The 21,852-nt window shown below is 38.3% G+C and overlaps 1 protein-coding gene across 2 annotated transcripts in view; it reads left to right on the top strand.

The window, feature by feature from the left end:
* Positions 1-6,260: 6,260 nt before the first annotated feature.
* LOC137292155 (putative ferric-chelate reductase 1) overlaps positions 6,261-21,852 on the top strand; it is a 30,070-nt gene continuing 14,478 nt past the window's right edge. Inside the window, exons 1-2 of one of the 2 annotated variants that reach the window (XM_067823702.1) lie at positions 6,261-6,304; positions 21,140-21,368. In XM_067823702.1, coding sequence (XP_067679803.1) covers positions 21,170-21,368 — 199 coding nt within the window. In that variant the 5' untranslated portion in view covers positions 6,261-6,304; positions 21,140-21,169. Of the gene's footprint in view, positions 6,305-10,170; positions 10,410-21,139; positions 21,369-21,852 lie in introns of those variants that run through there. The other variant, XM_067823703.1, reaches the window with a different exon arrangement.

The raw sequence follows: 21,852 nt of genomic DNA, 5'->3' as shown, positions 1-21,852 counted from the left end.
CACTTTAAGTTTAACTTGTCATTTTAAATTTACAATGCGTCATACCTGTATTGTATTAACCGCTGATTATGTTTTGATTATAATGTCTTACATTGATAAATCTGTAAATGGTGAAAGAAATTTTTGTTTTGTTTTGTTTCAATAAAGAATATTACCAGGCCTCACTTGGCTCAAGCTAACTCACCAAAAATGTCTCTATGCAAACACTTGTGATTGAGGTGTTTTCAATAGTTTTAACCCTATGTTTCGGGTTTGGCGACTGGGATTAGGTTGCGCAAGGTGGCTGGTTTACCCTTTCGTTACCAGCTGCACACTTTAAGCGAGCGACCCAAGCGAACGACAGAAGCCCGCTTGGAGTCTGAGCACCGACATACAATGATGTTTTAATATTCGTCGAGGTAACAGAAAGTCATGAAATCCTGTAGAGGTAGGACGACTTCAAGGATTCTTCTGAAGGGCGACAGTGGACCAGACAGGCAGGTGTTTCTTTCTATTTGGAAGAAAATATGCGTCTTCATGAATATGTGTTTAATATACTGTGCACACTCATTCTCTCATAGTATACAGCTATTTAGATATAGATGGGAAAGGTTGATACTGGTTTCTGCATGTAATCTGAGTGGTAGTGTAGCCTAGTTGCTCAAGTGTTGGCATGCCATATGGCGCATATTCAGTGCCAGTGTTCTAATCCCCACTTAAATACTATGCCTCACGCCCACTTCTCAGTCCCGTCATGGGAATATTGCCAAAGCGGCATACAACCACACTTACTCGCTGTTGTTCAACCAATCTACATACGCGAGAAATGTGATTCCTGATGCTTATGCATGACTCATTTCTTTCAGACGCAGGGACCCTGGCACATTTTGGATTTGGTGTTGTGTCTCTAAACCCTTCCACCTGGACTTTAGTACACTGGCTTTCCAAGGGACCGATGGGATGAGCTTTTGTCTCTTGGTGGCTCCATAGTACGTCCGCTCTCCGCGTAGCCCCCCGCCGACTGTACATGGAGTAGGTTCGGTGCTAGGGCCTGACTGTACAGTCAGCAGCCCAGCTAGTTCAGGGTTGGCACACTCTGTGGCCCCAATCTTTTCAGCATCCCCAGTAGGCCCAATGCTGGCTGCACTTGACTGGTAGATTCAGGTGATAGTGTAGATAGGGACCCCTTTCGTGCATGCCCTGTACGATGCTATCTATAGATGGCATAACTTAGTGTTAACCCACCATTCCGTCCTTCAGTAGGTAGCTCGAGACAAAGCAAGTCCCGGATGGTCACTTTGAGAGTCAGTGTACTGGCCGAGTGCGCGGCCACCTGCTGGTAAAGCATTTCAATATTTCAGTTTTATATTTAGATTAAATTTTGTTTTCACGTCAAGACATATTTGTTTTGCATTTAAATCTATGGTAATCGTCAAATAACCGAATGGTTAAAGCGTTCGCTCATGACGCTCCAAACAACCCTAATTCGATTTCCCTTATGGGAATGATGTGTGGAACCTATATTTATTGTTTCTCACCGTGATATAGCTGGAATATTGCTGAAAGCGGTGTAAAACCAACACTCATGCAGCCATAATCTGTGTGGGAAGTATAAATGATGTAGAATACTATTACCTTTATTCGTAGAACCGTCGCCCATGGAAGCAAGTGTGTTTTTTCAAGGATCTTTTGAAGAAAACATAAAATGCCTCCTTATTTACAATGACGTCTAATGCCAAGTCACATAATGTAAAATATGTTTACCTTTGTTATCAGGAGCGTGGTTGCCATCTTCATGGGGTGCAAATGGACCCTGAAGTCCCCCAGAGGCAGGACGACTGCCAAGAAGACATTCCATGGACAGAAGTGGATCAAGGATTCTTCTGGAGCAGGATGTGGATGTGGATGTTTGTGACTCTGCGTGTCTACCACTGTAAACCCTCCAGTAGAATAGGTAGCGTTGCATACGTTGAGGGAACACGGTTCCAGGGGGGTTTCTTTTCTCAAAAAAAAGTTTTTTTTATCTCTGGTTTTAGGTGTCGGGCTTCTCTTACCTTTGACCTTGTTCAAATCTCAAATTTGAACAAGGACAACGTAGACACACATTCTGCTGCAGCAATGTTGGAGGATGTGTTACTGTTCCATGTTGGGAATGATGACATTAAAAAACATATTCCGCACAGCTCGTCCAATTGTACTTGTTTGATTTGTTGTTTTGTTTTTGAAAGTTGTGAACTCGAGAAGAACTGTTTTTGTCCATGGAAATGGGATGTGCCCGACTTTATCGCCGTGTGGGAGTGTTTGATTTTTGCCATACAGTGCCACCCACTACTAAACACTGGAAACACAGAAACATACCAAGAAACAAGCCCAACATTAAAACACAAATACATCAGTACACGGGAGCATTATAATATCTACAAACCAGAACTTACAATGCAAAAGCCTATCAACGTTACCACATCACATCGCACAGACTTTTAGTTCAATGTATGTACCAAACAATCCAGTCATGTCTTTAGACAAGACATTAAATGAAAAGCTCCTACCAACATCCAACAGTCTAGAATATCACATTGAGCAGTGCATGTTTTAAAACAGTATCTGCAGCCAATCAAATTCCTTCACCATTTGAATAGCTACAACTAGAGCTTAGACGCAGTTATCGACCGTGAAGCATAGTTTTCTAATACTTTGGAGTTTAGTTTAGTTTTACGCCGCACTCAGCTATTACTTTGGATAATTTTATTTCATCAAATATTTTAGGAATGTCAAGCTTTTATTAACCATAACATTGAAATTTAGTGGGTTTTTTTCTATACTGTGTTAACATGTGACACCAAATGAATTGTTTGTTTTATATATCAAAAACTTAGTCCTCTGCTATGTACAAGTAGTAAAACTACAATGGCGGCCATCTTGGTAGCCATATTGAATTCTGAATAATATGAAATAATTCCATATAACATGCTGTCACTCTAGAAGAAAACAGGAAACAAAAACAACTGATTCTAGTCACAAGAATAATGTAAACTTTCCATAAATAAATCACCACCACACATTTCCATTACAAGATGGAGAATCGCTAAAATCTCCTGTCTCAAAGAATAAGCTGTAAAACATATTACCACGACATGACCATACAAAATTTTTGGTTTTGTGCCCAAGCCACCACTCTAGAAGAGGCAAGTGTCCAAAACAACAAAAGTATCGACATTGGATGTAAATGGACACATTCTGTTTTAATTTGTATGTAATTCTAACTGCCGAGAACACAGGACAACACAAGACAATTCAAGATGGTCATTTTGATTATTTTCAAAAGCAAAAATGTGTAAAAAAATATACATCCTTTAGCAATACACAAAAGTCAAAGTGAAAGTGATCAGATAGATAGTAGCAAAACTGTCCATGATTAACTTTGAGATGTTGTTGGGTGGCAAACCAAAATGTTCAGACACACACCACGTAAAATGGTGTGTGAAAAAAAGCTGGTACCACTATAGGACAGTATTAAATGCCTTTTCATGAGCCCAAGACATCACACTAAATGAAAATAGTGTCAAACCGAATCAGTACTGGGGAGACTGCGAGATCAGGTTTTCAGCTGCCTCCTCCTAGACTACAACCATAAAATGTGTTAGCATATTTCCCAAACTATTCGTGATACCTTCATCAGACTTGGTACACATATCAAGCATGATAGATAGGTTTGCCATTTGGGGTTTAAACTCACATATGAATCTTTTGTGGTTTCCACCCAAATGTGGCTTAGGCTGTGGGTATGAGGATGTCAGATGTCAGATTTTCTTAAACTATACATGCTAGCTTCATCAAAGTTGGCACATATACCAAGCATGATCCATAGATGTACCATTTAATGGTTACACCCAGATATGAATTTTATTTTTTTATTTATTTTTTATTTTTATTTATCTATTTTGTGTGTGTTGTATCCATGGACACGTGAGTTGGGCTGTGACTTTGAGGACGTCATCTTGCTCGGAGCAGATCTCCTAAACTATACATGCTAAATTCATCAAACTTAGAAATTAAGGAAAAAATCGAAGCAACGAGTAAATACTCGAAATTTCACGTTTTTGAAAGAAGTTTTGAAGTAACGAGAAAACACTCGAAATTTCACGTTTTTGACCGAAACTTGAAGCAACGAGTAAATACTCGAAATTTCAAGTTTTTGACCGAAACTCGAAGCGACGAGAAAATACTCGAAGTAACGAGAAATTAATCGAAGGAACGAAAAAATAATTGGAATAACGAGAAAATACTCGAAATTTCAAGTTTCTGAAAAAAACTTGAAGTAACGAGAAAATTCTCGAAGTAACGAGAAATAATCGAAGGAACGTAAAATATGTGAAATAACGGGAAAATACTCGAAGCAGCGAGTAAATAATCGAAGTAACGAGAACTGCCTTTGAAAAAAATATTTTATGCTACAAAAGTAGCAGCATTGGGCTTTCGTACTGGTCATGCCAGGAACCCATGTCTGTGGGTTTGAATTTGAGTTCTTCCCAGTTTTGTTTCTGGTTCGTCAGCGCCATACGTATTCTTGTAGGTTCACATTAAACATTGATGTTAATGGAGTATACATTTGAAGGCAGCATGCAATACAACCCACTAGAACAAGAAAGGGAGGGCGTGTGTGTTTAACTCATCGACTCTGGTGACTGAGGATTTATGTGCATGCTGCACAGATCTCATAGATGTTTTCATTACTTTTTTCAAAATGTCCGAAAAGAACTAAAATGCAAACTCACCTTATTCATTCGTTTATTTGTTGTCTTCAAGTGAATCTCAATAATGTTCCATACACTCCTTTCTCTGGTGAAGAGATTTGACATTTATCCAAGACAGCGGGATAGGGAGACAGACATTAGTGTGAAATAGGTATTACAGTTCACGATATACATAAGACGTGCGTATTCGCACAGCCAACAAAAAGTAATAGTAGAGCGACGTAAAACAAAGATTCTGGACCAGACCAAACAGTGGGTCCCGTGAAGATCAGATTTAGAATTGGTCAATAGCCTATGCTTGTCGTCAGAGTCGACTTGAGGGACCTTTTGGGCATGATTTCTGACACATCGTACTCCAAGTGCGTAGATCTGATAAAAATATATATGAAAATACAAACAAATTCGATACATGGTATACTACCAAACCATGTCGCCAAATACCTCTCAACATTTCGTTAACTGACGACCCAAAACATATCATCCAAGTTTATAATATATGATTGTAATGAGAATAAACATGGCGAAATTCAAAATCACGATATTTAGACAACACACTCACTTTTGCCACACGCAGCAAAATTCCAGCTATATGGCGGCGGCCTGTAAAAAATCTAGTCTGGACCAGAAAACCCAGTGATCAACGACATGAGCATCGATCTACACAGGACGTTGGGATGCGATGACGTGCCTTCCAAGTCAGCGAGCCTGATCACCCGATCCCGCTAGTTACCTTTTACGACGAACATGGCTTATCGGAAGATCAATTCTAACCCGGTTCTGCACGAGTCTGAAGGTATACTGAATTATAAAGATCTGTAAACATAGAAATGTACGTTTGAAATGGAGTGGAAGACACGCTTTATCATAAATACATCGCACAACTGCAGGCATCAGATCAGCTTCCATGCGCTACTTAAAGAAGTTCTCATCGAGGTTCTTGCAAATCCCAGTCTTGAAAAGGTGAACATTCTCAAATACTTGATCTACGAATCTGTCAGATAACCCCTTCATGATAATGAAACATTAACTGTTGCTCCTGGTTAGAGCAACGTGTTAGGATACAAGCCTAACCAATGTTGGTATACACGCCTAAGCAATGTTGGGATACACACCTAACCAATGTTCGTATACACGCCTAAGCAATGTTGGGATACACACCTAACCAATGTTGGATACACGCCTAACTAATGCTGGGAGATACACCTAACCAATGTTGGATACACGCCTAACCAATGTTGGGATACACGCCTAACCAATGTTAGGATACACGCCTAACCAATGTTGGGATACACGCCCTTACCGGATGAATATTCTGATTCATATGTTTTGAGATATTTTGCATCTGAGGAAACTGACAAATATAATATATTATAAGAACCTTGTCAAGCTATACTCTGCCCAGACTGTCAATATACTGAAGACACCCAGACGACACAATATGCTAAACGATGGCTATCTCGTTCGGAACACTGATAAAAATATATTAGTGGTACGCATATCTTGTTATGAATTATCTGCCCCTGTATTTCTTAGTGCCTTGTTTCTGTGGAGTTGTACGCAGTGGACAACAGGTAAATAATCGGCTGATCTCGATGGAATTATGCATGTAATTTTGGTGTGACATATCGATAATGATAATTACATAAGTCTTTTGTGTGTTGCATGAGGTACAGCTTGAAAAGACAGACATTCAACAGAAATACTTGTGTTTTAGTCGACAGTTGTCCGGACGTCTACTGTTAACATTTTTACTGTTCGTTGGCGTGGAGGCGCTAATAAAATCTAGCCATCAGATTGACAGCAACTGAAAAAAACCCAACTTGAATATATCAATATATGTGCCTATTATGTTGATTCTTCCTATTAGGTGCATTACTATGTTCAACAACCAGCAAATGATTTTTCATGAGGAAAACACTTTCGTCCTTACAAAGAAATTCAAAGTGCCTGCAGCACAGACACTGCCTGCCCTATGAGGCTATGTTCAACTTCATACTACAGATGTGTCACAGTAAGACAGCTCACGGCTGTTTTGTCAGTCATAACATTGTAAGAAGTTCTTAGTTTCAAAGTGTGTCCTGGTGTTACAATGTTTACAGTTCCTGTGTAGTTTAGATACCTAAACATCAACATATTGTGAAACATTGTTTCTGATGGGAGATGATGAGGTATTGTATAAATTGGTTATGCTCTGTAGTCCCAGAATGTAGTAACACAATGTACACAATATGCATTGATAGCCTGATAAAGTAATGATGAATAATAGTTACTAGATTTTAAAGAACAGGTGTCTTGTATTCAATACTGAAACCAAGAAACATACAGTGCCATGTGTATATGTGGTACAGATCTTATTTTTAAGCCATGTTTAAATACTACATCATGAGAATATAAACATGAAAAAAACTAAAAGCCATATATTTAAACATGACTCATTCACCTCATATACAATGTACAGTATTAACTGTGAAGAACAAACAAATTTTCATTCAATTTAACACTATCCTTGGATAAAAAAAAAGTAGGTCAAATTCCAGGACCATGCAACACGTTTTGTGAGTACGAGCAGGCTTGCTCATATATACATATACATTTTATATAGCAGTGTTTTCTGTTAACATGGTTTGAAATCATTGGGATATATGTGGACACACTAATTTCCAAATATTTCAGTCATTTCCCCAAATCATGTAACTATACCACAACAAAGTGTGGAAGTATGTATTTCCCCAGAGGAAAAGGTCTAGCAAGAGGCTTGTCCTGTCTTTCAATGGCTCATTCATGCATATATGTAGGTTGGTCGTCTCTATTCTGTTGTGAGAGTATTACGCTGCTTAGCACAGCCTATGTCACACATGTATTGTGCTGTTATGTTCAAAACTATGTAGGCGTCTTAGTATAAGATATGGCACTGTGTGTGTATGTCAACAGGGACTATCCCCTTTTGCACTGGTGTGAATACCTTTCAGGTAACAGTGTCTAGTATGATACATCTTGTATTTATTGTGCATATATGAATACAAATTACTAGAAACTGGTCAGTGCCTGGTGAGTGTCCAAGTGGTTGAAGGATGCCATGTATTCTTTCATGAATATAGAAACAAAGTGTTTTTAGTAATATTATCATTATGGAAATATTTTTATGAGAAAAGTTGAAAATATGGCTGTCATTCATCTTGAAGACAAATTTTCCAACACAGTCAGGAAACAGGGATAAAAAGAACAAGCATACTGACACTTATGTTTTAAACATACATGGTTTGACAGAACAGTGGAAAGCTTTTCTGCGTTACAGGCCATAGCATTACGGTAATGGTTGGCCAAATGGGAGGATATGGTTCAGGCTCTGTGAGTCTTTGGTATCTGTGGTTTTAGACTTAGATATTATTAGTCAAAGTTACATCCCCTGTGTGAAAGTCCACTTTCCCTGGTGGGAATCCCAGACTGGCATATCACCTGCATCCTCAATAGTTGTGACTTTCTTCCTGCCATTCCAATTTTTATACGGTAATATACCTCAAATGCTGTTATTACAAAATAACTGGCATTACAATTATTTACATCCAGCTCACCTCACTTACTCCATGGGTATGTTTACACAACAGCAGAATATGGAAGTTAAATCTTGGATAGTACACTGATCATAAGACAATTTTGACAGTCTTGTGAGGCACTTGAACATGTTGTTATTTTACATATTTTGAGAATTTCCCTTGGGGTTGATATTGGTTTTATCCATTATTGGTCTTATCCATCTAGATTGCAGCTTAGTTTTGACAAGTAATTTATGTAATATTATAAGATTGTGAAAAAAAGAAAAAATTCAAAATCATTCTATATTTTCACAAGTCATGGAGTAACTAAGAGGCAGAGTCTGTTCCTGATTATTTTTGGCTAAATAGCAAACTAGTGCAACAGTGGACTGACCCATGAAATGTTCGTAAACTATATAGTTAAGATAACTCATATTACTACAGATAATATGGATGAGGAAGCAGCCTGATATTCCACATTCTTATACCTGTATTTGCAACATTACATCTTATTTGTAGTCATTCAGTTCATTTTTCAAGATCAAATAATCTCAGATAATGTCCCAGACATTATCACAAATGCCAGGTATCCATTATTGTTGACTGTATTCCATGTTATTTGCCATGCATCAGACTGTCACAGACTCCCCCAGCTACACATACAGTGACAGTGCTCGGCTTTCTAGAAATGTCATTCCTGAGGGGAGAGCCTCAGCTCTTGGTGACAGAGACTGGTAAGGGCAGTAGAGTGACCCAGTCTCACCTGGTTCAACCAGCCATGAAGTTTGCCAACAAAGCATGCCAGTTGGGGTGTATTTGTTTCTGAGCTTATGAGTTCCTTGATGTCAGTCTTAAGAGCGTGTGGTTGGATTTGTTTATGATCATTCTTGTATGTCTCTTAGAATATTACTTAACAGGTTTTGACATTTTTTTAAAAAAAAATCTTTTATGGAACCAGTACTGTGTTATGCTACTGTCAAGGAAAATGAGATGAGTGAGTAAATGATTATGAAAGCAGTGATTTCTCCAAGCAAAAAAAACGTAGGAGTTATCAGGTGTCAAGAGAGTGAGTGAGTGAGTGTGAGTAAGTTAAGTTTTACGCCACACTCAGCAATATTACAGCTATGTGGTGGCAGTCTGTAAATAATCAAGTCTGGACCAGACAATCCAGTAATCAACAACACGACCATCGATCTGCGCAATTGGGAACTGATGACATGTGTCAACCAAGTCAGCGAGCCTGACCACTCGATCCTGTTAGTCGCCTTTCACGACAAGCATAGTCGCCTTTTGTGGCATGCATGGGTTGCTGAAGACCTGTTCTACCCCAGGACCTTCAGGGGTCTCAGGAGAGAGAGTAATGAACATGTTTTGGGGAGTTAGATTGGCAGGTTTTTCTGCATGAGGGCATAAAAAGTTAAGCAAGAGTCATCATGAATCTTTATGTCATGAGAGGGGGTCAGGGTAACATTTTGGGGAGTCAGTTACGTGTTACATGCATCATGGCAAAATCAGGAAAAGGTAGGGATGGGGATTGGGGGTCGGGGGGTCGGGGGGGGGGGGGGAATGGATGGGTATAGGGGTTGGGGGGAGAGGGATTATGAAGAGCAAGTTTTTATGATTGACAAGTTATATATTTGAAGATTATGTGAAGTGTGGCTGGGGGATGGGTTCAACACAATGTAACAATAGTAAATCCCCCTGATAGTAATTAGGATAACACAGCAAACCAGAATGTACAACCCAGTAGGTACAAGTGCCATCTATTAGTTCATGTGCACCAGAACACATTCCTAAGTCCATGGTTATCATATCCACAAGACCCTTTGAAGATTGCTCACTACTGCATGCATCTCCAGATGGTCGGAGCTCCCAAACAAACACACCCCACTGACAGGAGTGCTACACTTGGCTGTTACTGTGTATGTTGTGGGCTGCAGAGACGGTTTATTTCGAGCCCACGCTGCTTCCCTCTGAATCAGGCAGGTCAAAAACAGCCTGGTAGGTCACGTGGTCCATATTTGGCAGTGAAATCCTATCTGCTTGGAGCAGTAGAATGGAGGCAACTTTCTGCTGAGTTGGAAACAGAAGGAACTGCTCTGTTTGATTATAATTGTGTGGATTATACCAGTATTTGAGCCAGGTATGTCATGTTGATTCTGGAATACTGGGTCACTTGGAGTTTGTTTGAAAAGTTGGGAGTGTTATTCTCTCCTAATGATGTGATCTTTCCGATGTGGTACTGTCAATTTGGTATTTACTTCAATAGGGAAATAGGGATACTGAACCAAATATAACCAGTCATAACAGAATTGGATCAGTAGATGTTAGATGTGCATGTATGCTTCATGATCACAGGCTATTACACACGTAGATGAGATGCGTATAATGTAAGTATAAGCTTGTCTCTTCTCCATTTTGTAAAGGTCTGACACTTGTTCTGTGAAGCCAGGAAGTGAGATGTGGATACTTGATGCCAACTATGGCCTAATGTCAGCCCAACTGCAGTGTGAACTTTACACTTTTATTAAGGGGCCAGAATAACTCGAGGCAGTATCCCACAGCTATCCTGTGATTTCTGTTTAATTTAACACAGATTAAACTTGTCTTTCTGATGTGTGTGGTGAATTATCATTGGAATGTGATCACTGTAACAAGTGGTTGTATTGTTTCTTTTTATGACTGAGTTGAGATTTGTAGTAGCATAGGACTGAAATAGCACTCGGTCTTTTTCAAATGACTGTATTGGAAGATTGGCCATGTAAAATCTGGTGTTCTTTGCCAGTGTTTTGAGTAGCATGTATGAATTTACACTCCTTTGATGAAGAATCCTGAGTAACGAATGACAAAATGGCACATTCTAATTAGTCATATACACATCATGTGTCCATAAGATAGATTCTGATGTTTACTTAGTCAAATATTGGTCAGTCAAAGTAATATTTCGTTTTGAGGAATTGTATTAATTAACATTCTGATAGTTTTCACCTGATCATTATGTATTTGTTATTTAAGAATAAGGTTTTTGCAATATTTGCTATATAACTTCTTTGAGTGGCATTTAGGAGTTAGTGTGATGAGCAAGGAGTGTGGTCCTCTTTGATATTAATATGACCGATGTTTCAGTGTAGCTACTAATACTATTATCAAACCCTGAAACATTGCTCATATTATATTGAAGAAGGTGTATATCCATAGAACTCTCTTCTTTCATATTTCCTATAGGTTTATTCTTGACCTCAAACCATCATAGTGGGCATCATGATAGTTGTTGATTATGAACCAGGAACTTACTTGTGGTTCAGAATTTTATCTTAAACAAGCACCCCTGAGTCAACTGATACTTAATTATATTAATCAAGAATTTTCATGTTCACATGACTCTTTTGATTCCAAAAGAACATTATATCATGAAGAGATTTAAAGGATGTGACTTCCTGCGTTCTTAGACTAACAGCTAGTCTCTGAAATGAACATATTTTCCTGAAAAAATATTCATAGTGAAAAAAATAATATAATGAAATGGAGCCCTGAGACTTCATTTTCAGACTATTCATTTCAGAGACTAGCTGTTAGTCTATGTACACACAGAGTTGTGTCTTTATGTCACTCTGTCTCCTCTCTTTTTCTATTTTTTTCTCTCTCTCACTCCCTCCCTCTCTCTATGTACCAGCTAAGGTTGTAGGGGTTTGTGAGAAATGAAATAGAAAGATAAGGATAGATAAGTGAAACAGATATGTGAGAAGAAACACACAGGAAGCCTAGTGTGACTAGCCACTGCAGATATGCCCTTAGTCTGGACGAGATGGAGTCATATTACATTAGCCTGTGCTCATGGTGCTAGTCCAAGCAGAGTATATTGTCATCTTCCAAAGTTTTGTTTTCCTTTCATCCTATAAATAAAAGGAAATGTTGAAATTTGATGAAACAAAAATATTTTTTGAGGTGTGAAAATGTGAAGCATGTTTTGATTCCCACCCTACTCTGCTGTCTACAAGTGTAGAAGTGTGTACTTTTCTTTGATATTTGTATTGCACTGTTTTGAGTGTCTGTGTCTACTTGCAACACTTTCAGCGATTTGTTGATTTGTTTATGATAATTAAGACAGATTATTTAAGTGACAGACTGACTGTCATTACCTACAAAATTAACAAGTCTTAAAAGTACGTATTTTTTTATGATGTTATGTTAATTGATTTTTGTCAGTGGAAAACATAATCACATTTTTATTGTTGTGCAATGGACATGGCAACTCACAGAATATATTGCTGATTAATTTTATTTCATTATGATTAAATATAGAGCTTATATTATAACGACAGTTGAAGTCATTGTAGAGACATGGAGATGTAGATAAAGTTTGTTCAAATCAAAGAGAAAATATCATATTGATCCAAACACATTTTGATGCCTACAGTAGTAAGCTCAAAAATATACCAAACCCACTAAACGATTTGAAACCTGATTCTCTGAAAATAAAACACAAGATCAGTAACAAGTTTCTTCTTAAATGTTTGACATACGTTACATAAAAATGCATTTTTCATGCTCGGTGACATGATCAGTGTGCATTGGGTGCACCTCCTCTCCTAGCGCCCCATCCCACAATCACGTCACTTGTATAAACAGGTTGCACTTGTCTAGATCAAGACGGTATGTCTGCTTCTAGTCTGAGGAGGGGCGTTATGTTATCTGATGTATATAACTTGAGATATGTTATGGATATGTTGGACAGTGCATGGCAGTTTGGTATCAAGGATTATATAATAATGTAATTCAAACATGTTTAATAGGGTCAGCTGTTAAGTCATACCAACCTGACCTATTTGCATGACCTTTGATGAAACTTGCCATGAATTATCTGGCATTTATTCTTTAAGACTTTGGTCATGCTATCTGTATTCAAAGTTAAACTGAATAACTTTAGTTAAGAAGAAGAAGTAAAAATAATGAAATTTGTGGAAAAAAATGTATCCCTTTCCAGAAATATACAAGTCTTTCTCTCTCTCTCTCTCTTTCTTTCTCTCTCTCTCTCTCTCTCGCCCTCTCTTTCCAGAAATATACAAGTCTGTCTCTCTCTCTTTCCAGAAATATACAAATCTCTCTCTTTCTCTCTCTCTCTCTCCTTTCCACAAATACACATATATCATACAACTGACAGCATTAACATGATTATACCACCACCCATTTCCTCCACTGCGCCATCTGCAAGCATGTCACTCCTCTGAGATCATCCCTTAATATTCACCTGTATACTTTTATCTCGTGTAAGTCGCTGCAGTGACCCCGACCTGTTTCTATGTACCTCATCATCTCTGACTTTGAGCATTCTCCATCCCTGTTTGAAGTGACCCAGGGACAGGTTCAACATGTCTGTCGGGTTTGTCTCAGCAGCTGGGCGATCCAAGCTATTCTGACATCATGCCTGGCAACCCTACCTTGAAACACAACAAACAGCTGGTATTTCCTCTCAATCATTGTACAGTCAGATAACTGGGAGTATTAGCAGGAGGAAATTGCTTGTTGAATAAAACTTATATCAGTGGTAAGGTGGATATTTCAGCCATATTGTAACACAAGGTACATGGAAGGCAACACGGGGTAAACACTGTATGACACAAGAATATGTTCACAGTTAGGTATTGACATCTTGATGAGTAACAGTGAGAAGGATTCTCAGGGCCTTGATCCCAGTTTGTGTGAAGATATTGTAATTAATGTTGTGTTAACCTTGGTAATCATGAACAAACAAAACTTGATTCTAGACTGTCACATAGATGTGTATGAAAATCAGTAACCTGGTTAGTGTAAATAATACTGAATGAGGTTTTGGGTATAAATCACTAAACAACTTACAAGCTCAAGTTTCAGACAAATTGGTGCAGCTTATGTCTCTTTAAGGCAGTAAATCCAGACTGTTGAAAGTAGTCCCATGTTGTCCTAATACCTCAGTTACCTTCATGCGAGGGGCAGTAGTTTTAGCCAAGTGGTTAAAGTGTGCATTCATTTTGCCTCATGGGTACAAACTGCGAAGCCCATTTCTTGTATCCCCCGTCATGATGTTGCTTAAATATAATATTGCCTGGAGTGACATTACAGTACACTCACTCATTCACTCACTCACTCATGCCACTCACTCACTCAATCATGCCAGTTTTGTGAATTTAATGACAAACTTCAATGTGAAAAGTGAGGCTACAGCACGGTATATGTTTTCTAATAGAGATATGCTTGGTATCCTACACATATATCACTCGATTCAGGGGATACATATTTCTTCACCAGTTATTGTAACTTGAAATATTGTCCAAGTATGTTTTATGTACATTAGTGAAACTTAGTCCACTTAAGGGTTTCAAATGAGTTGGACACAAATAGAAGACTTTGGTTTGGCTCTGTTACACTAATGCTTAGTCTCTGAATGTTTATCATTTTGACAGAAACTAGTAATTCCATTTAGTTTGGAATTATTCCGAGTGATGGGAGATTCAGAACTTGAACTAGAGGAAATCTAGAACTGTTTACAAGAAGGGCTTTAACGTAGAAGGGAGGGCCAGCCATTAGGGAAATAATGTGGTTTAGGGACTGTGAGACATACTAGAGTCACCGATGAATATATCATGAGAAAATATTCAAGAATGCATCATTGTACAGTTGTGTAAGAATAGTTAACTAACTCTTTCAAATTTGTTGGACTGAGAAAGTCTTGTTACTTTAAAGCTTAGCCTTGGAATATATAATTGTGATAGAAACTAGTAGTTCCTTTTGAACTGAAAAGGATCCCAAGTGATGGCAGATTCAGAACCTCAACCAGAGGAAATCTAGACTTTCTTCATTTAGGGCTATAGCGTTGCAGGGAGGGTGAGGTGTGGTTGCAGGGAGGGCGAGGAGTGGTTACAGGGAGGATGAGGGTGAGGGGTGGTGGCAGGGAGGGCGAGGGTGAGGGGTGGTTGCAGGGAGGGTGAGGGTGAGGAGTGGTTGCAGTTAGGGCAAGGTGTGGTTGCAGGGAAGGTGAAGGTGAGGGGTGGTTGCAGGGAGGGTGAGGGGTGGTTGCAGGGAGGGTGAGGGGTGGTTGCAGGGAGGGCGAGGGGTGGTTCATGGACTGTGGGACAGACTAGGGCTGTGTAGTCAGTCTCACAATCCTCGAATCATGTTGTTTTCACTGTGACCAGACTTTACCGTAACTCTTCGGAATGGCCCTAAATGGGCAAGTTTCTTCATTTTACGGGGGCTGTGTTCCATGTTAATGTAGTGACACGTAAGCCTTAGTCTAGAGCCTCTGTATCAGCTAGGTTATCAGCCAGTGAACCTGTCTTCCCTTAATGTGTATCGGTCTACAAACAGGTTGGTGAACAGTTGCAAGAATCCTACCATATGCCAGAATGCCCCATGGAGAAGAATTCTTGGAATTTGCTGTTGATGCAAAGTTACATTGAAGTGCAATTCAGTGTAATTAAAGTGTTCTGAGTTTGTGTATAATACTCTACTTACAGAAATATTGGCACATTTGTGTTCTGTTGTGTGGAGACATTCCGGAGGATATATATACTGAGTGAGGTTTTGTTATTACTTTTAAGTTTGAGGATGTACATGTATATACAATAAGAAGGTTTCATGCAAGTAATCAGGGATTAAGTGATGTTATGTTTGTCATACATACTTTAGAAGAAAAATAGTTTTCAGGCCAGAAGATGAATAGTGCAGCCATAACATGATTAGCATAACATGGCCGTAATCATGATTAAAGAATGGAATAGAAGGATGATGTAGAATGTGTAACTGTTAGGTTTGGTTATTTCAACAAAGTTAGTGCTCAATGTACATAGTGTGACTGACTGTAGTGAAGGTTATTGTGCTTCTATAAAGCTGGATGACAATTTATCAAAACATAATTAAATGAAATATAAGCACAGTTATGCTTCAGTGATAATCTAAAATATAGTCATCTTTGACCAAAACCTGTAATTGTGAAGTATTGTTAATATCTTTGCAGATGTACTTTCTTAAAATTAGTAACACAGAGTACCATGTGTGGTTAATAAGTATCACAAAGGTGTTTCGTAAATGCCTTTGTTCTTGTAACATTAGTTCCCTATGTATAACAACTTACAAGAATTCAGTGACATCCATCTTGTTGACTTAAAATATGTTTTTAAAAAACCCAGTATACTATACAGAGTTCTTAGATGTCTGGCTAGCTATTCTCGAAACATTCATAGCGCTACAAACTTCTTAAGCCCATTCTTAACACATTGGCTACGATCAAAGTTAAGAATTCTTAGGGCTACGAATGCTTTGAGAATAAGGGCCCTGACTGGCAATATATAAAAAGTCAGTGCAGTCTTAGCTACACTTCCACGGGTCCCCAAAGCATTATTTAATAGTTTAAGTCTAATGTCCAGATTACGGACATAATAAGAACATGTCTGTCCCATAGACAACTGTTGTCCTGGGTCTAGAGTTTTGAAGATCTCTTCATGCTAACATAGTTTTAAGTTAATGTAGGACACTTAGGACTATGTTAGCGCTAAGAGACCTTCGAGAATCCTGTGCTGTTATCTTGACTTGCTGTTGTGATTACTGTCCAACCACAGAGTTAAATTCAGCAGGGACTTGAAACAAGTCTACGTCTTACCAAGTGTGAAACTTTAGCCTATCCTGTCTCAGTGTGTAAACATGCCAGACTCCTGTTCAGTGAAGCAGCCAGTACCTGCAATGAATCAGTGCTGACTAACATATACCTTGTGTAGCGGATGTACTCCCTGAGATACTGTTTGATTATTTTGTGGCTTAGGAACTTTCAGACTTAGCTAGCCCAACTACCTATCAAAATTTGAAAACTAATTTGGGTGAGTTAACATTTATTGTACCATCAGCAATATTTTAACCATATTGTAACAAGAACAATTAGTAATTACATTATAGATCAATAACATTAGAATTTAAAACCCTTTTGACAAAGAACAGTATAATCTCATTTGTGACACTGGTAGATTGTATATTTAATTTTGATAAAAAAACCCAATTCATTTTAAATTAAGGAGCTTCAGTGAGATGTGTCATTCTAAAACTGAGGAAGTTTAGACATGTTGTATTTGGGGCTTTAGCATTGCAGAAGGGCTGGGAAGAAGGGAGAATAATGCAGTGACAGACTAGGTAGATGGATGAGACTGTGTGTTTAATAGTTTGACAATTTGCCCTAGGCTGTAATAAATTCATAAACATATTTTCATCCCTGCTTGTCTGACTGCCAAACAACTGGCCTCATATATTTAATAATTTATTGTGCTCCAGTAAGTACAAACAAAAAATATCTATGTTTATTCAATCTTTCAGTAGTTTATAACATATGAGTACACCATATTGATGTAGTCCTTCACCAGTAGATAGTAGATGTACACACAGTGCTTGATCCGTTTGCATACAAACTGAAAAGTAATGTCTAGAAATACATATTACATGTATTCTGAAATATTAGGATAAAAAAAAATGTAATTATCAGGTAAACTTGGTAGAGTGTGTGATGATCATGATGATACATGAAGGTCACGGGGTAGAATAGACCTTCAGCAATCCATGCTTGTCGTAAGAAGCGACTAAAGGAATCAGGTGGTCAGACTCACTGATTGGGTTGGCACATGTTATTGGTCCCCAATTGCACAGATCGATGCTCATGTTGTTGGTCACTGGATTGTCTGGTCCAGACTGAAATTATTTAGACTGCCACCATATAGGTGGAATATTGCTGAGTGCGGCGTAAAACTAAACGAACTGGCTCACTCGCTTGCTCCCTCACTCAAGTCGTATAATGATTTGAAGTTCAGTTTAAAAGACCATGAATTCATGGCACACCTGAAACTGAAATGGTGCACCTACATTGTCATGTCTTAATCATATATTAATATTATGTGTTAATTATATATTACAAACTACCATTTTATGAAGGAAAGGTCTCCTGTTGATTTCACCAACTGGACAGAAATTTGTCTTGTGCTTTGATGAATTGTGTGATTGTGATAAAAAGCAGTGAAATGAAGTGTAGCAGGTGATAGACATCACCATGGCTACATGCATCATTAACACTGATGGGCTATCATGGTTAAAGCCACTGACCATCATTATCTGTGCACAGCTGTTCTAGGCTCCCACAACACAAATGCCATAACTAGACTAAGGCGTAGTCTCTGAATATACATAATTTTGATCCTAACGAACAAACCTATTTTAATTGAAAAGGTGCTCCAGGAAGACCAGAGATTCAGAACCTGAGGAAATCTAGACTTCTTCATTTAAGGTTTTAGCACTGCTGAGAAGGCTTGGCATGAGGCAAAATGATGTGGTTCAGGGACTGTGAAACAGACTAGCACCATAACCTTACCCACATTGATCTGCAGGAATACTACACTCTGGAAACCATCATAAATGTGTCAAACGATGTATTTAACATGTTTAAATGCAAAAAAGATGTGGTTGTGTGGTATGAGGCTGTAGCAGGAATATTTAGAGGAAGTTTGTCCTTATGACCACTAAAGCCACATGTGTGTGAAATCTGCTGCTGCTAATAATAGCTTCAACATGCCCCAGCATCCCCAGTTGATGGAGTGGGTGAGATGGCAGTGCACCATGGCTGCAAATCATCAAGGGGGAGGGGGGTCTCAGCAGCAATTATAGGGTATGACTCAGTATGGAGAGATTACAGCAGGTGTGGTAATATTGAATTCATTTGACTACCAAGATAAGTCTTGTTGTGTATTGAAGACTATATTCAAATTCCACAGTGTTGAATTTTCTTGAGCTGATATTTTGGTCATTGTGTATTCCTACATTTTGCAGCTATGTCTCATTCTAGAACAACTGGAGTATTTCTGTGTATCCCTTCAACTCCACCCTCTGTAACATACAAGTATGTTGTAGTCAACATGATCGGTGTTGAGTGAAACGTAGTTTCAATGAGAATCATTAAAAGGACAATTAAAAATGTTGAAGATGGTGATGTAAAATTAATATAAAAGAAGTTATCTTGATCATAAGGTATCCCCTTGTTGTCAGACTCCCAATTTGTGGCAGATTTGACAGGGTTTTACTCACAAACATGGCACCCCCGAGGAGCACCAAGTATTTTTAGTTCTAAGGGTCCATTCGGATAAAATAAGGGTCCCATGAAGTAACAATGTAGAGAACTGTACATCTTGATCATTTCTTTAGACCCTAGAATGAATCATTAGTGGACTGATGAATGAAATAATACAAGGTAACTGCTCTGAAACAAACAAGCAAACACTTTACAAAGTCACATATTGGTTGTGGGTATACAGTATTAAGCTCACTGTTACTACTAACTGTCTTGTATCCTGACCTAATTTACATCTGTAGACATGTTGATTACACTAAAATCCCATTTTGAGATTTCATTTGGCAACTGAAAAGCTACTGCTATTTTTGTCTTATTCTTGGAAAAATATGACAGGCGGATCTGTAAAACAAGAAATAAAATTGGTCTGGCTTTATTGTGATATCAACATGAGCCTATTTCCACCCAGTGTTTCAAGTATCTTTGTTCAAGAGCTTGTTCTTGTGTATTTTTGTGACTCAATTTCAGTGTGTAGTGATCTAATATTCTACATTTGTACACTCCTTTAACTAAAGATGGCTGTTTTGTCCTTGGTAGATGTCAAGTAGTGTATGACTTATTGTGAGTTAGTGGCACCAGTGTGAAACAGATATGCAGATGGGATTTCATTGTACATTTGTAGGTATGATCGGTTTCTGTTATAATGATTACTTAGCTGGACAACTCTATCTGGTACGTCTTCATTTAGATAGTCTGGTGCCATGGGGTTGTGCATTTCATAAAATGTTATCAGTCTGAAATGATATCTTCTTTGTAGCAATGTTCCAGCAGTGTATAACACTAACAGTAGCGGATACCATGAAAGGACTTCACATATTGTACCCATATGAGGGGACTGGGCTACTAGAGTACACTCCAGTTACCCTAAGTTATGTTTTAGCATTATAAAAATGATGATGATAATAATATGACATAGAAACTGTTTGGGAACATCCAAGTAGAAGAATTTTTAGAAAAGGGTGCAGGCAGGAAGAAGTCAAAGTCTTTCACTGGTGTAAGGCAAACAAATAAACAGGCTGATCAAATGCTCCATTAATTACTGTGAGACATGTTTCATATTACAGAAAGTGACATCCGTAAAATTTCTCTCCACTACCTCATGGAATTTATGTTATGGGCTGTTCTTTTCAATGGGGAAGCTCACGTCCATGGTTGTGCCATTTTGAACTAGTTGCCTCCTCACCCTGTAACAGTTGTAACTTATCATGTCCAAGATGAAGAACTCAGAAGTATATAAGTTCTAGTTTTACTAGTTTTGAAAACTAAATATCATCTCTTTAGACTAATATGCATGTTTCAGTAAAATTATAGACAAAATAGTTATGAAATATCATGCTTGTCAACCACATTGAGAAGTGTTTTTTTGCAACTTTGACATTTCTTAGGAAATGGATCAGATATACACATGTGCATAAAATTGTTTGCTAAGCAGATTTCAAAATGTTGAACACTGGATTGTGTGGTCCAGATTTGATTATTTAAAGTCTGGTGACATATAGCTGGAATATTGCTGAGGGTGGCATTAAACACCAAACAAACAACCAACTAACAGCCAGGTAAATAAAGAGTGTGTTCAAAATTAGACTTGCCCTCATAGTCTCTCTGGACAATCATGTGCCATTCGGAAGATCCTGATTTGTTTCTCTTCATGGATGTATAGAAACCATGTTTTGTTTCCCTGTCCTTTTTACCAACACCACTGACTGTAAACAGCATGCTCACACTTTCATGTTTATTTCCAGATTGTAACAAGGCAGAGGTAGATTGTCGTGATGTTGCGTGCGGCAGTGCTGGTGGCAATGTGCGCCATGGCGCTGGCCTATAACCCTATCCTTGACACTACAACATGCTGTAACTGTCAGACACTCCTTCCAAACAACGTCCCAGACAATGTGGATCCACAGAGGATGCCCTCACCTTTCAAGATCATCGTGTCAAGGACCTATTACGCTCCCTTGGAAGAAATCAAAGGTAGGTTAATTTGTTAGGTTATCTCAGCTTTTAAAATAAAGGAAATACATACAGGAAATGTGTATTATGCAAAGTCCAAACCAATGATCAAATAAAATGGTCAATCTAGCTAATTGTAAGTGAAGAAAGTAAATGAGTTTTTTGCTGCTTCTAGCAATGTTCCTGCAATTAATGGGCTTCACACATTGTACCGTTGTAGGGAGTCGAACCCAGTCATCAGCAGGTAGAGCCAGAGTTTTAATCACTAGGCCACCCCAGCCACCCCTTAAAAAAAGAAAAAAATATATTGTATAAAATTTGTTTTCAGTCACTCTCTCTAGAGGTGAATTATATCAGATTCAGTAACTAAATGAGGCATTAATACTAATATGTAACAGTTGCAATGTTAAAATACCTGAGAACCTCTAACAACATGCAAGTTGGAATTATTTTTTCCAGTTCCCCTGCTTTTGGTGCTCAGTTTGGAACATTCAACATACATGTG

Source organism: Haliotis asinina, chromosome 7 (genome assembly GCF_037392515.1).
Source record: "Haliotis asinina isolate JCU_RB_2024 chromosome 7, JCU_Hal_asi_v2, whole genome shotgun sequence".
Lineage (NCBI taxonomy): Eukaryota > Metazoa > Mollusca > Gastropoda > Lepetellida > Haliotidae > Haliotis > Haliotis asinina.
The sequence above is the reverse complement of the archived record's forward strand: the minus strand, read 5'-3'. Positions and strand labels throughout refer to the sequence as shown.